This window comes from Dermacentor silvarum, chromosome 6 (assembly GCF_013339745.2).
Source record: "Dermacentor silvarum isolate Dsil-2018 chromosome 6, BIME_Dsil_1.4, whole genome shotgun sequence".
Classification (NCBI taxonomy): domain Eukaryota; kingdom Metazoa; phylum Arthropoda; class Arachnida; order Ixodida; family Ixodidae; genus Dermacentor; species Dermacentor silvarum.
Window position 1 is genome coordinate 63,787,764 of NC_051159.1, and position 14,292 is coordinate 63,802,055.

The window sequence follows — 14,292 nt, forward strand, 5'->3', positions numbered from 1 at the left end:
TGTAGCAGACCTGTAATTATTACTTCTGGTAAATGTTAACACCAAACTCCGCAGACCGTTAGTTAAGTAGTTAACATAAAAGTACATACACTTATTGGAATAAGAGAAGCATGATTTTTATTTTTGGACAAATGTGGCTCGTGCCTCGAGGTCGCGTACTTTTTTTGACATGCGAACAAATTTTCACTGGTAAACTGTCAGTACGCTTCTTGACAGGTAAAAATTTTAAAAGCACCTTGTAAAGGTTTTCTATAACCAAGGTTTTTTGTTTTTGTACTAGTGTCGTAATTGCTCGCCGCGCAGTTTCTCATATCTTTCCGTTTGCATAAAAAAAAAAGAACTGTGCTCGTTCATTTGAATGCCGAAGGCAGAGTTTAGCAAGCGCTAAATGGCGTTCTAGAGTTCTCGCAAAAATGGCTCGAGTCTCGCATGAAATTTTTCATACAATTTTCCGCTTGTCTCTAAGGACAGCTGCGCTTACAAAGCCATCACTGTCAATGCAACTGACATTTCTGATGTACGCAATACGAGAGGCACGACCTTAACAATACTGTGTGAATTAACAAGGCTTGTTCATAATATTATCGTTGAAGGAGACGCTAAGGGTACTGCTGGTGAAGGCTGGAATTGTGAAAGACAACGCAAAACTGTCCTCAAACTCAGGAGTTGCCCTAACTTTCGTTTCCCTCTTTTCTCCAGCAGTGAGAAGACGTGATCTTGTGACAGGGTGCCGGGAGGAGGAGGAGAAGAAGCGCCTGCATGAAGGAGAACTGAGCAAGAACCCGGCGCCAGGCCCAGGCCGATCTGATGTCATGGCGGGCCCTTGCCAGAGGCCTACGGGCGCTAAGGCCAGTCGCGCGGGGCATCCTCATCGCCTGGCTACACGGTGCGTTCTGAAGGACCATATAAACCCATCCGCAGGAAAACAGCGCCCCCTTTTTCTTACACTGTTCGTGTTCGCTCAGTCTGAAGTCTTAATAAGCAGATTTTTCTAACGTTTAAGCTATAGCTACACGCACTTTTTTGAAAGCCAATGCTGTCATCCACCAGCCAGTATAGCATGAAGCTTCATAGGAAACTCATGCGGGTTTATCGATCAGTCAATCAATCAATGCTTATTAGCCACCAACAGATCCATACGCGCGGTAAAACGTTCATACAGAATGCAGTCGCAAGGTAAAAGACTGATCAAAGACCTCTTTCATCTAGGAAATCCTTGCGCAGATGAAGATGCGGCTTCGTGCTAGTGTTGGGTGGATGTCATTCTAAAATTTACTGACCGCGGCAGCTGATGCTGTCTTGCCGAATAGCTTATGCGTAAACAAAATAATTAGGCACCATTTAGTGGGATCGAACCTCGGTATACCCTAACACAAAAGCCCAATGCTTTAACTATTACGCCACAATCGCACGTATACATCTATCGTGCCAACGCGAATTAGTTCTTTGAGATAATCGCCGCATGGGCCACGTTGCGTGGCATGGGTGCGCAGAAGGTCATGCTACGTGCGCCAGTATCTTTCTCACACCGAGGACACTGGAATGAAATCAGCAGTTTTGTCGCATTTGATTGACCGCTTCATGGAAGCATCGCTTCACAAAGATTCCAACATGCGCTTGGTATCTGCAAAATGCTTTTTTACCTTGCGTGAATATTTCTACTAACTTGTAGATTTCCGCAGAACTTATTTGCCATATCCGCTGTACCTTTGCTACGAGCTCGTAAAACACGGCGAATGCAATTGAACAGCGCTGGTGCAGGGTTCGGTTCTGGGATTAGAAATTATTTTCTGACAGCGATTTTTTTCTTGCTGAAAAACCAGTTTGGGTTTCTTTGTACCTACCTTCGGCCTACTGTGGAGTAGATGACAATCTGGTCTTCCATGAATTAAACAGCTTCGTGAAATGCTGGCAGATGAAACGTTCCAACTGGTAGAAGAGCTACCTGTATATTCCTGTTTCCATAGCGCGACGTAGTCCGAGTCACCCACGGTCAAATGTAATGAATTATGTACTTGTATTCTTAAAAAAAAGTAGCGTATTGTTTGAGTGCTATGCGACTAAGGAAAAGCACACACGAATTTTCCATGCAACGGCTTGTACTGAAGAAGCACGTGAGGATGGCTCATTCCTCCACGGACGGTTTTGATCCTTTTCAGGTACGTTGTCCTGTTGAGCAAACGGATAACAGCTTATCTGTGAAAAATGCCTGAGACTGTTATATGTGCTGGGCAGAAAATTTACAATCTGGGAGAACAATAAAAGTAATGATAGGTAAAGCAACATTCTAGCACTTTTGTATCTTTGAGACCCAGAAAAATATACTTTGTTATGCGAATGCTTACAAAAAAAATAAATATGTGGAAGGGCGCCATATGACGTTTCAAGTGATATAAACAGTTGTCTCGTCGTCTGCATTGTTCGCTATGATTAGCGTAAGCCAGCTGGGCCAGCATAGAACATTCGAGACCAACATTTCCCTGTATAATGAGACAAAAGTTTTTCTAGCTTCTATCACTTCAGTGCAAGAATAATGTCAAATTTCTTTCTGCGAATACTGCTCTACTTTATACCGACTACGTTCAGAAAATATTTATTGATATCCTGAAATATTGCCGCCTGTTATTTCTTCAGAAGGTAAGAAAACGTTTGCTTATACAACTTGAATAAATCACTCATACTCCTGTTGGCTAGAAATGTTTAAGCGAGGCTGCCTTGTTTCTAGCAAAGAATGCAATTCAAAAGGTACTCATACTTTTCGAATACCTCTTTATGCTCACACTCTAATACGCAAGTTCAAAAAGAAAGCTGTACTAAAACAATTAATAAACTTGTCGTCACCAGCACAGTATAAAACATCATGGCTGAATTGAAATGTTCGTTCGTGCCAAACCTATGAGACGAAATCGGGCACGCATGTTGCTACCAAGGAGGTTGCTTGGTTGCTACATACCCGCCGCACCAATTGTCAAACTGCTTGCTCTGGGACCCATGTGAATCCGCCGCGGTGGCTCAGTTAGCTAAGGCGTTGCGCTGCTGAGCACGAGGTCACGGCATCGAATCCCGGCCCCGGTGGGCGCATTTCGATGGAGGCGAAATGCAAAAACGCCCATGTGCTTGCATTGTAGTGCACGTTAAGGAATCCCAGGCTCTCAAAATTAATCCGGAGCCCTCCACTACGGCGTGCCTCATAATCAGAACTGGTTTTGGCAAGTAAAATCCCAGAAAGAAGAAGGACGCATGTGATGTGCTCAGAGACCTAATAACACAAAAAATAAGCATCACGCGCAGTGGCTCTTCTTCGAGCTGTGTTGTGTCCAACATGGTGCCTAAAATAACCATCTTGTTTGTTGAGCGAGATGGCTTATGTACATTATGCTAACAAAAGTTTAGGTTCAATATCGTTTAGCCGGTGGTCCCTCGTGTCCATTAAAAAATAAATAAATAAAGCGGATACAATTGTACTACCCCTTATTAGTTACCATTCTCTGATGTGAAGAAGGAGGGTGGCTCTTGTAGGAGCTTAGAGCAAAACAAATCACTAATACGAGACCAAGCTGCCACGTCGATGTTGTTCTATTGAACAGCGACGTGTGCTAAATCAGGGAAAGTGTCAATGAAGCAACAAAAATCGGAGTATCTTTACATGCGTTTGCAAAGTCCTGCTTAAAAGTGTGCTTCTTCAGTGTGAGGCATTGGCCGTGTCCTATTCGCCATATAGACGCGTGGGTGGATGCTGACACTCTGGACTTGTTGTTCCGCACATTGCGCAGGCTTCGTGACCACCGTATCCGCCGTGAAGCTGGTCAACGTGGACATCCCGTCCCCGACCACGCTGGGCGAGACGGTGGGTCTGAGCTGCATCTACGAGTTGAATGGCGATCGCCTCTACTCGGTCAAGTGGTACAAGAACGACGTCGAGTTCTACCGCTTCGTGCCTAACGACTGGCCGCCGGGACAATTCCTGCCTCTGCCGGGCGTCGACGTGGACGTGCGTATAATACACGCCAACACATGGCTGGGTCACAATGCTGTCGGGACACGCTAATAAGTTCATAGCAGCGACTAAGAGAATACTTCGTCCGTTTCCCAGTGAGGGGTAATAAAAAGCAACGCGGACACGGAAGTAACACGAGTAGTATACATATATATATAGTTACCGCAAACTTTATGAAGGTATCACAACTTAATATATCATCCGTGTTCTGGAAAGATATTAATTCGGGTGACTGACAGAGAGGGAGAGAGGGAGAGGAGAGAAAAGTGATGAGGAAAAGGCATAGAATGTAATCAGACAACTCGGTTGGCGCTACCATGAACTAGGAGAAGGGAACAAACTGCGCTGCAATATGAGTAGAAGGACAGAAGTTCACAGTATACGCTCGCATGCACGTACACAACTGTGTATTGTTCAGTCTGTCATTGGCGTTCATTTAGGTTGGTGGACCTCAAGAAGCACAGCAGCGCTTTCGTACCTATGCGCAATGTAGACACACGAGGCCACAGCATTAAGGCATCTTCGCTTTCGTAAGAAGTGACACCGGCAATTCGAAATGTTTCTTAACATCATGCGCTGCTCATCAAGGTGTGGGACGGGGATAGTTGGGGTTCCACGAAACGCAGCGCGCAACCAGGCATGGACAAGAAGCGACAAGGACAAGCGCTGACTTCTGTATTTTTTTTATGTTGAGAAGGATACTTATTTAAGCACACACGTAATTTCATAATCACGTAGAAAAGTTAAAAGTAACATGGCCCTGATGGGTGCGGATCATGGTTCAACTTAAGAGGGCGCACCACTTCTTACGCGTCCCGAAAACGCTAGCTCTTGTTAAAGATCTACAGAAGGCTTACTAACAGCGTGTTACAGCGAAGCTTTCTACCTGTAGCCCCCGTATGCATCCGCCGCATGCGTAGAGAGGGGGAAAGAGTGTGGCGACGGCGCCTGTGCACGTAGACTGCGCTTATGTGGTTATAACGTCACACGCGTCGGAGGTAACGTCACGCACGTCATGCGGCATATGCATGGGAGGTGCGGTGACCACGGTGGCGCTTGTGTCGGCATAGTGTGGTGCCGTATGAAAAGTATGATTTCATAATGTATTCTGCCCTTGTATGCAGCCTAAACAGCTTCGGTGGTAATCCGTCCGCTTATGAACGTTGCGCCCCCACGAAGTTTATTGTTGCAATACCTCCCACCTAATATATGATGTTAGTTTGATAATTCATGTGCCTACCGCTTACTCTCGTATCATCAAAGATGGTGACGCGTCAGAAATCCAAACAATGTAGTGCTAAAAAGTCGTCCCTGCGTCTCCGCACTTTCTTTAAAGAGGGGAGTGCATTTGCAACCCGAACACAAGTGTTCGTGTTCGTGTTAGAATTAGTGTTTAGTTTTCGGAGTGCAAATGCACTCCCCTCTTTAAAGATGCCAGAGTATACGGAAGGAACGTGACTGATCAAACGACAATAATAATATTCGAAGCAGGAGCTATTGAAGAAGAAGGCGCTGTTTGGTGAGCCTATTCTGTTTCGCAAAAAGAGCTATCGTTTTTGCGACACGTGGGAAATGCTGCGCCCACTTACGTTGAACAATAATCCCAATTTGGCTTCTTCTTCTTCTTTCTAGGGTTTTGCGTTCCAAAACCAGTTTTGATTATGAGGCACGCCGTAGTGGAGGGCTCCGGATTAATTTTGACCACTTGGGGTTCTTTAACGTGCACTAAAACGCAAGCACACGGGCGTTTTTGCATTTCGCCTCCATCGAAATACGACCGCCGCGGCCGGGATACGATCCCAATTTGGCTATCTTCTTGTTGTCACGGGTATGTTACTTTTAAATTTTCTTCGGGGATATAAAAACACGTGCGTGCTTACATAAGTTTCTTTCAAAATAAAACACAGTTTGAAGTCAGCGCTTGTCTTCGTTGCTTCTTGTCCTTGTTGTCTGTTTGCGTGCTTTGTTTCGTAATATAATTCATTGCTCATAATAATTGATAACGTTTCCTTTTCTTCGCTAAGTAATAAAAACAATGACTTTAATCACAAGGGCACTGCAGCGTTGTTTCAACGTAGAATATACAGAAGAAAATGTCTACAGCTCTTCAGGCCTTGAAAAATATCTGAACTTTTTTTTAATGTGTTTTTAAAGAAGAGGCGCTGCCGCTTTTAGCTGACACACGCTACTCCCCTTCGCATGGTAAACAAAAGCCACACCCAATAACATGGCGGACAAGTTTCCCCAATCTGACTTCGTGCATAGAGAAAAATGTATTTTTAGTTTGCTGTCGCGACGCGAATTTGGAAACTACCATTCCGTCTTTCTCTGTATCATTGACTTAGACTTTTCAGTTGTCTTGAGTTCATCAAACGTAGGCATAACTACTCCTACAAGTAATGTTGAGTGAGATTCTTACCAGCGAGATACGACTGCGTGTAAATTACATCGGGATTATCAAAGTGCGTCTTAATTGTCCAGGGTATCATTTATATTGTAGCTTTATAGTAGCTGGCGTTCTTTTTTTGGCACGTGGGCTACTGAGGCCTACTGATACTGTGCTATGCAGGGTAGTGTTTATGTAACTAATCGGGCAATGAAAGGTTTGAAATTGCATCCGATTTTTTAGACCTAAGCTGCTGAATATAGAGCACTAAGAAAAACGAAGCTACATCACTTAACAAATCACCAGGAAAAATGACGCCGAGTGTAAAATTACGATTGTTGCATAGATGTAAAGAAATGACTTGCTTTTATTTTATTTCATTGCGTGAGGTCAGGACGTGGACTACGATGAGCGGCTGTGAATAGTATTTGTCTGGTAATACGCCCACTGCTTTCATACTAACGTGAGACCATGTGCGTAAATCAGGCAGTGTCTGATAGACGGTCTTTTTTCTTTTTTCCCCGTAGTTCTAGACTGCCTAGCCCTGGTTTAATCTACTGTTGCGCCGAATGCTCGTCAGTTCGCAAGTAAAACGCACGATACGACTGTTGCTCAGGATGTAGGCGCGACTCGTGTAAACAGACGCGTTAGTGGAACTCTTGGATATTCACTCTAATCACGGTTGTTTTTGCCCTCTCTGAACGCAGCTGGCACGATCGGGGCGGACGTCGGTCTATCTGCGTAACGTGAACCTACACAGCGCCGGTACATACCGGTGCGAGGTGTCTGCGGAGGCTCCTTCCTTCGACACTGTCGGCGGCCAGAAGGACATGGCCGTGCTAGGCAAGCCCCTACAATTTGTTGCAGCTTCAACCAGTGCAGTTTCAGTGTCACTTTATCGGTTTCAATTGTGGTTCCAGGTACGGTAACAAATGTACACAAAGACGTCCCAGAATGAAGCACTGTATTGGACCTCTTGTTATACGACCCTTAAGTATAACTATAGAATAGCAGCTGAACAAAGTGGTTACGTTCAGAGTTATAAATAGGAATGTGAAAAAGTAAATTTAGGACTTAAATACAACAGGATTAGTTAAATGTGGAAATGGACCATAATACAACATTTTGCGTGAATTATGGATTAATATAAACATGACGCGCCATGCATGTGCAAGCTCTATAAGTCGGAAAGCACAGTTAATACGCGTACTTGCTCAAAGAAGCTAGGACGCTCGTTTTCAGGCCGCAAGATAGAGCTCATACCGATGAGTGTTGCTGAGTACGAATAGGCTCTCGCGACTAAGTGGCGCTGGTATAATAGGCTGCATAAATCCCGCGGAACAGACGCATGCATGCGCTGACTCAGAATGGCGCACGCTGCAGTGCCATAGATGTGAAGCGAGTGAACGCAATAATGAATGCGTCTCAGCTTGCACCTGATGCGCAAATATATTCAAATGAACAAGGCTGAGTGATCTACTACCGAGACGTGCCTTTCGAAAAAAGAAGAAAAATGAATCGGCAAACTTCAGGGATTCCTTCTCGTAAGCTACAACACTGCTTGTTTGCCGTGGCTTTCAACATACTTGCACAGATGCCAGAACTCACAGGGTCTGTGCGGCGCACGACCTCGCCTGAAATACCATTTGGCCAAGCCTCGCACCGTGGTCAGCGTGTCGAGCGCCCACTCGCACGTTGTAGCAGAAGCCCGAGTTCAAACCCGAGATTGCGGGCAAGCTTTTGATAATATTCTTTCTATAGCAACGGTGAATGTGCGGATGAAGAGGTGGCCTGATGACGACAGCCGCGGGCGTAGCGTGCAGACACGACGGATAGACACAGCAATCTCAGTTTCTGTCTCTGATCAGCTGTCACAGTAAAAACATACACCCCACTCATCCTGTGACTAAATGTTACACCGAAGAGCAGAGTGAGCCCGTAAATATTTTAGTCCGAGTAGTTTCCTCGGAAGCTGGAGGCAAGATACAACGTGCTCCACGGGCTAACAAATGCACGATCTTGAATCCGTTAGAACAAAGCTTTTGCTTCAGATTCTCGTTAACTTATAATGACGGATAAAAGAGCGACTCTGCAGAGTGACGCCATTTATTTACACTGTACTATTCTACGCTGACATCCAGTGGGACGATCGTGTGATGTAAAAAAAAAATTCTCCCGAAAGGCGAAGCATCAGTTGCGATGGAAAAAAAATGTCACAGTTTCGCCCTAAGAGCGAAGCAATGAATGCGATAGCAACACAGCAATGTCATACGAAGTAAGGTGAGCGGCTTTGGTAGCAACAACACGCAGAACTGTTGTCGACGCCATCGGCGTTTTGCCCGCGTTAGCTCAAAATGCGTGCGGCGTTGGTGACTGTTGCTGGAGCCTCTGATATAAATAGGCACTTGGTGCCGCAGCTAAACGTCGCCTCCCTTCCCTCCCCCTCCCCCACGGCCTCTCGCGCGTCTGAAGAAGGCGCGTTTGCTCTACACATATGGTGATTGTAAAGGAGAAAAGAGACGCCTACTTCTGCAGCCCTTAAGCGAGCACGGCGCAGAACGCGCGTTTGTTCTCCGCCGCGCGTTCACTCCCCGTGAAAGACGCGCCCCTCGCGCCCTTTCACTCGCACATACAGCGTTCGGCGCGCGGCGACGATTTCACCTCAAAATGACGTCATACGGAACCTCACGGCGATGGCGACGGCAGAAATCTGCTTTTGAGTGTCCATATAATTGCTATCGCAATAATTAGTAGAGAGCTTTTATAAGCTGTAACTTGGGCATGTAGCAGCACCAGGAACGCGCAAAACTGTTGTCGACGCTGTCGGCGTTTTGCCCGCGTTCGCACCGAACGCGCGCGGCGTTGGTGAATGTTGCCGGTGCCTCGAGGGGCGGCGGCTCGGAGGTTTTTGACGAGACGAGAACGGGGCACTCGTCGAGCAGCGTCCGAAGTATTTACCGCCTACTCGCCTCGCAATGTAAAACGCAGGTAGTACACACGATGCCACCTACATGTTCGGTTCGATGCACTACATTTGCTATGACGCTTGTGGATGATTGCGCGACAGCGAAATTTCCAATTACGAAGTGATAGCGCGCCATGATTATGCATCGAACTTTTATCGTGCGCGTGGCCTCGGTATGAAAGAACATGGTGCGCTTGCGCTTGCCTTATTGTCTCTTGAAGGAAGAAAAACTGTTCAGTCTACTACCGTCCTTCCTTGAAGCGTCCATTTTTCGGGTTGTGAAACTACGCCAAGCTCGCTCAAACGAAAGTCTCAACGAGTGCTGCCGTATTGTGTTGACGTTAAAGAGACACTAAAAAGAAACATCAAGTAGAAGTTGTATTAGCGATCATTTGTTCGTAAATTGCGCGTCTGCAATGACAAAGAGCTTAATTCCGCAGTTCGAGCAAGGTCGTTAAGCGAGAAATGCATAAAAAAAAGAAAAAAAAAAGAAAAAGGAAAGACAGGTGTTGACACCAGCACTTCAACTTCCCACACCAGATGGCGGTGACATCACGGATTGAGAAGAAAGAAATTAGAAGGGTAAATCTGTATGATAACACAAAGGGCAGTGCCTTGCTAATTGAGGCTCGAGCCGGTTGCCTAAGGACCAAAACATACCGTAGCAAATATTCGGAACTAGATGAGGCATGTGTATGCAGCAGCAAAGATCCGGAAGCCACTCAACACATCCTAATGGAATGTGAAGGGATTCACCCAGTGAGAACAGTAGTTAACGTACACCTTCCGGGGGCGCTTGGGTTTAAAGTGGACGAAAAGATCAACCGATCAGCAGTCGAGATAAGCCAGAGATGTTTAGAGTATTGGTAGAAAAAAAAGCAAGGATGAGATTGATAAGACCTGATTTGATATCTTACAGTCATAGGTATACCGGTACAAGGTAGATATTGAGGGAAAAGAATCATTCAAATGTATACAAAAATGCTACATAAAAAACATGTATAGCATACCTGATTAAATCAAGCAGGTGACTATTTGTCACCGCCCGGTTTCAAATGCGATGCCATTAAATCATCATCGAGAGCGGCTGCTCAATTTGAGAGTTAGTTGCTTATCGCTAAAGATAGAACTACATGACACTCCTAGGAACATTATACTCAAACTGAGAAATTTTGAGAACTTCTGCAAAAAAAGCAACTCGAATAGAAGAAAGAAAAAAAGAAAAAGAACAATATTGTCATACTCTCATACCGGCGTGCAGGTAAAAGAAGACAAGAAAGTTCAGGCTTTCCTGTTTCACGTTAATACTCAAACGTTTTCCTTCAGACCAATAAGCAATTGTGTTGATAAAGAATACCTTACTATAGCCTAAACTAGTAAAGCAATGAACGGGAATAGTTGGTGGACGTTCATTATCGTATGGCGCTTTTGTTCATGATTGTTCATTATCTTTAGTCCTTCCGCCAGTCTAGTACTAAGCGCAATACAATAATAAAATTCTAAACTAATTTAGTCTTGCTCATTAGTGAGCGCCCCATTAACAGTGCTGTTGCTGCTGCTCTGCGCAGCGCAGTACTTCCGACCGAGGGCCCGCGCATCACGGGCGGCCAGGCGCAGTACCGCATCGGCGACACCGTGAGCGTCAACTGCACCTCGGCCAAGTCCAAGCCCGCCGCCACGCTGCGCTGGTACGTGAACGACGTGGCCGTGGCCGGCGCCGACGGCACCACCGAGTACTCGACCACGCTGCACGCCGATGGCCTGGAGACGGCCTCGCTCGGCCTGCGCTTCGTGCTCACCGAGGACCACTTCCGGGGCGGCAACATGAAGCTCAAGTGCACCGCCACCATCTCCAGAGTCTACACCATGAGCAACGAGGAGCTCGTGTTCGGGTCTTCCTCGTCCTCCGGAGGCCGCCACCAGAAGTCCGGACTCCACATCAGCGAGAACACGAGCCGAGGCACGAACACATTTCTTCGGCGTTGTTTTACTGCATTTCTCGTTTGTTTAGCTGCGAGTCGCAGGCTTGCAGTTTTTTTTATTTGTTTTTTACTAGTCTTTGGAAATTGCAACGTTCAGTTCTGTTTGCCGACCTTAATATCTATCTGTCGGTTTTAAAGCAATGCTTGGGATCCTGTTAGGTCCCAAGTAGTGGGCTCTGAAAGCCGTTGTAGAGGAGGGCTGAGGAATGCATTTAAATACCCGGGTTTGTTTAATAAGTACTCAAATTGCAGTACACGAATGTTTTACGTTCCGCCCACTTAGAATGGTGGCCGCCGTAGTCTGGAATTGAACTCGAAGCCTTCTGCTCAGCCGCACAACGCCATAGGTACTGAGCCATTGCAGCGAGTATTTGCACTTACTCTTACGCCTACAATATGCATTGCTGACTCGGCTTTGAAAAGTACACTGCCAAATTTTAACTAATGATTGTTGATTGGGTATCAGAACGCGAAATCGATGGCTTTATTTCTGACAACATCACAACTACAATACTTTTTTTTAATTTTCCCTTCAGACCCGCCGTGGTTGCTTAGGGGCAATGGTGTTGGGCTGCTAAGCACAGGGCCAGGGGATGAAATCCTGGCCACGGCGGCTGCATTTCGTTAGGGGCGAAATGCGAAAACACCCGTGTACTTAGATTTAGGTGCACGTTAAAGAACCGGAGTGCCCCACTTCGGCGTGCCTCATAATCATATCGTGGTTTTGGCCCATAAAACCCCATAATCAAATCGAATACGTGTTCCTTTCAGGGCTCAGAACTTTTCTCAAGAGCACTCCAATACGTGAATATTACAGCACACGTAACCTTGTAGCTTCCGTTTGGATTGCGCACATTAAATGCATTAGCATTTGCGGCGCATTGTAGGTGCACGTAAAGTCATATTGAAGCAGCGCGACGAGACGAAAAGAAGAACATACAGAACAAGACTAGCGCTGGCTGCAAACTAAACCTTTAAGAGTGGAACTGTTTAAGCTTTTCGTTTCCCTGCGTAGCGTTAGCGTTCGCAAAAACTCTCCTAGCGAAGACGTCACTGCGCGTTGCCTAGCAACCACCTGTCACAGCTGCGCCTCGCTTCTCTTAGCTCCGGCAACGCTCCTCCGCCACCGCGTCAGCGATGACCTCACTGTGCGTTGCATACCGCAGTTTGCTACACGGCACCAGGTTCCAATGACGACACTGCGTTCCACCGCGTTGCTATACCGACACCGCGTTCCAGCAGACCCGCTCTATCAATGCGGTCGCCTAGCAATCACTTACCCAGCTTCCCCCAGCCATGTCATTGCTTCGCGCCGCAATTCTTGCTTTACTTAGTCATGACAACACTTTGTGAAGCTTGGTCATGGCTTCACACAGATTATAAAGATCATGTAGTAGATGCGAGATCATGTAGATGCGAGATCATCATGTATATAGTAGATGCGAGATCATGAGATCATGTAGATCTCAATGCGAAGTCTACTCTCGTAGACTTCGCATTCAGAAAATGTGACATGGGACGGCCGAAGAAGTACAAGACCCCCGAAGAAGCCGTTCATCTGGAAGCTCGTCGTGCCGCCAGCCGAGAACGAATGCGGCGATTGCGTGCTAATATGGAGTATCGCGCCGAAGCCGCTGCGGCTAAACAGCGACAAAGGGCCGAGGATCCTGAGTTCCAAGCCCGGGAAAGCGAGCATAGGCGACTGAGCAACCAGCGACGTCGGGCAAGTGATCCAGGATACCGAGTCATGGAGAATTTTCAGCTCTTCGGGGTCGAACGAGCCTCCATCTCCAACTTTACCGAGCCTAGTAAAACTTAGCCAAGCCTAGCGAAACTTAGCCGAACCTAGAAAAACTTATCCGATCCTAGTAAAAGTTAGCCAAGCCTAGTAAAACTGAGCCAAGCCTAGTAAAACTTAGCCGAACTAGCAAAACTTAGCCGAGCGTAGCGAAACTGGAAGAACCTATGTGATAACCGGCCCCGCTGTTTCTCCAGCCTTGCACAACTTGGTGTAAACTGCGCTAATTTTTTGTAAAAAGCACGAGCCATTTATACTCATGTGCGCAAGAGTTCAGTTTGCCACATGGGTATAAATTGGTGGCGCTTTTGCTACTTAAATATTTATGGCAATCAGGGCTGGTCATGTTGTGAATGTTTTCGTCTTCGTCCCATTGCATTGCTTCAATACGCACTCAAGATTAATCAAATGGCACAAATCAAGTTGTTGGTGACGCAAGTTGTTGTGGTTTTCCGTTTGCTTTTGATGGCCATGACAGGTATTGTGGCCAAGCAAGTACGCATTTTGTATTGTTTGGTGACAGAAAAGCACACAAGACCACGTGATATGTTACGGCGATCTGCGTCACATCCACTCTTACTAAACAGAAATTACCTAGGTTCAAGGATCGAACGTTTACTTTTAATTAGTCAGTAAAAGAGGTAGACAAATTACACACATGTCGTTCAGGCATGGCGTTTCTTCAGTTTCCATGTAATATAGTTTATTTTGTGCTGCAATTATCTCGGAACACCGGCTCATTCTAGTGTCGCACGCAGCCACAAGCTGTGGCAACAGACTGCAAGCTCCCCTTATAATCACCGACCGATATTCACGCACGTTCCTACACCCCCTCATTATTACAGCTGCCATATTTTCCTGCATTGATATTTTAACATCATAGATTTAACGTGTTGCATTTCATAAAGAAGCCGTTCACATTTATTCATAAGCATAAAGAGGAAAGCGTGCGCAGAAAGTGAGAGCAGAGCAATCGTCGGCAACCCGCGAATAAGAACTAAAAGTTAGACGTAAACGAAGTTTTGCAAGGATGCCGCACGTGTTTCATACATATCAGAAGAAAAATTACACAGGTGGGGGTGAATTCATGCCATTAGGAACTTGGCATAAGAATTGGTATGTGAATGAGAGAGTTACCATGAAGAAATGTGGCGAAGTAGCCTG

The 14,292-nt window shown here is 46.0% G+C and overlaps 1 protein-coding gene across 1 annotated transcript in view; it reads left to right on the forward strand.

Moving 5' to 3' along the window:
• LOC119455534 (uncharacterized) overlaps positions 1-11,500 on the forward strand; it is a 189,190-nt gene extending 177,690 nt beyond the window's left edge. The window contains exons 4-8 of the mRNA XM_049669029.1: positions 700-886; positions 3,774-3,991; positions 7,091-7,226; positions 10,922-11,308; positions 11,490-11,500. Coding sequence (XP_049524986.1) covers positions 808-886; positions 3,774-3,991; positions 7,091-7,226; positions 10,922-11,308; positions 11,490-11,500 — 831 coding nt within the window. The 5' untranslated portion in view covers positions 700-807. The remainder of the gene's footprint in view (positions 1-699; positions 887-3,773; positions 3,992-7,090; positions 7,227-10,921; positions 11,309-11,489) is intronic.
• Positions 11,501-14,292: the final 2,792 nt, after the last annotated feature.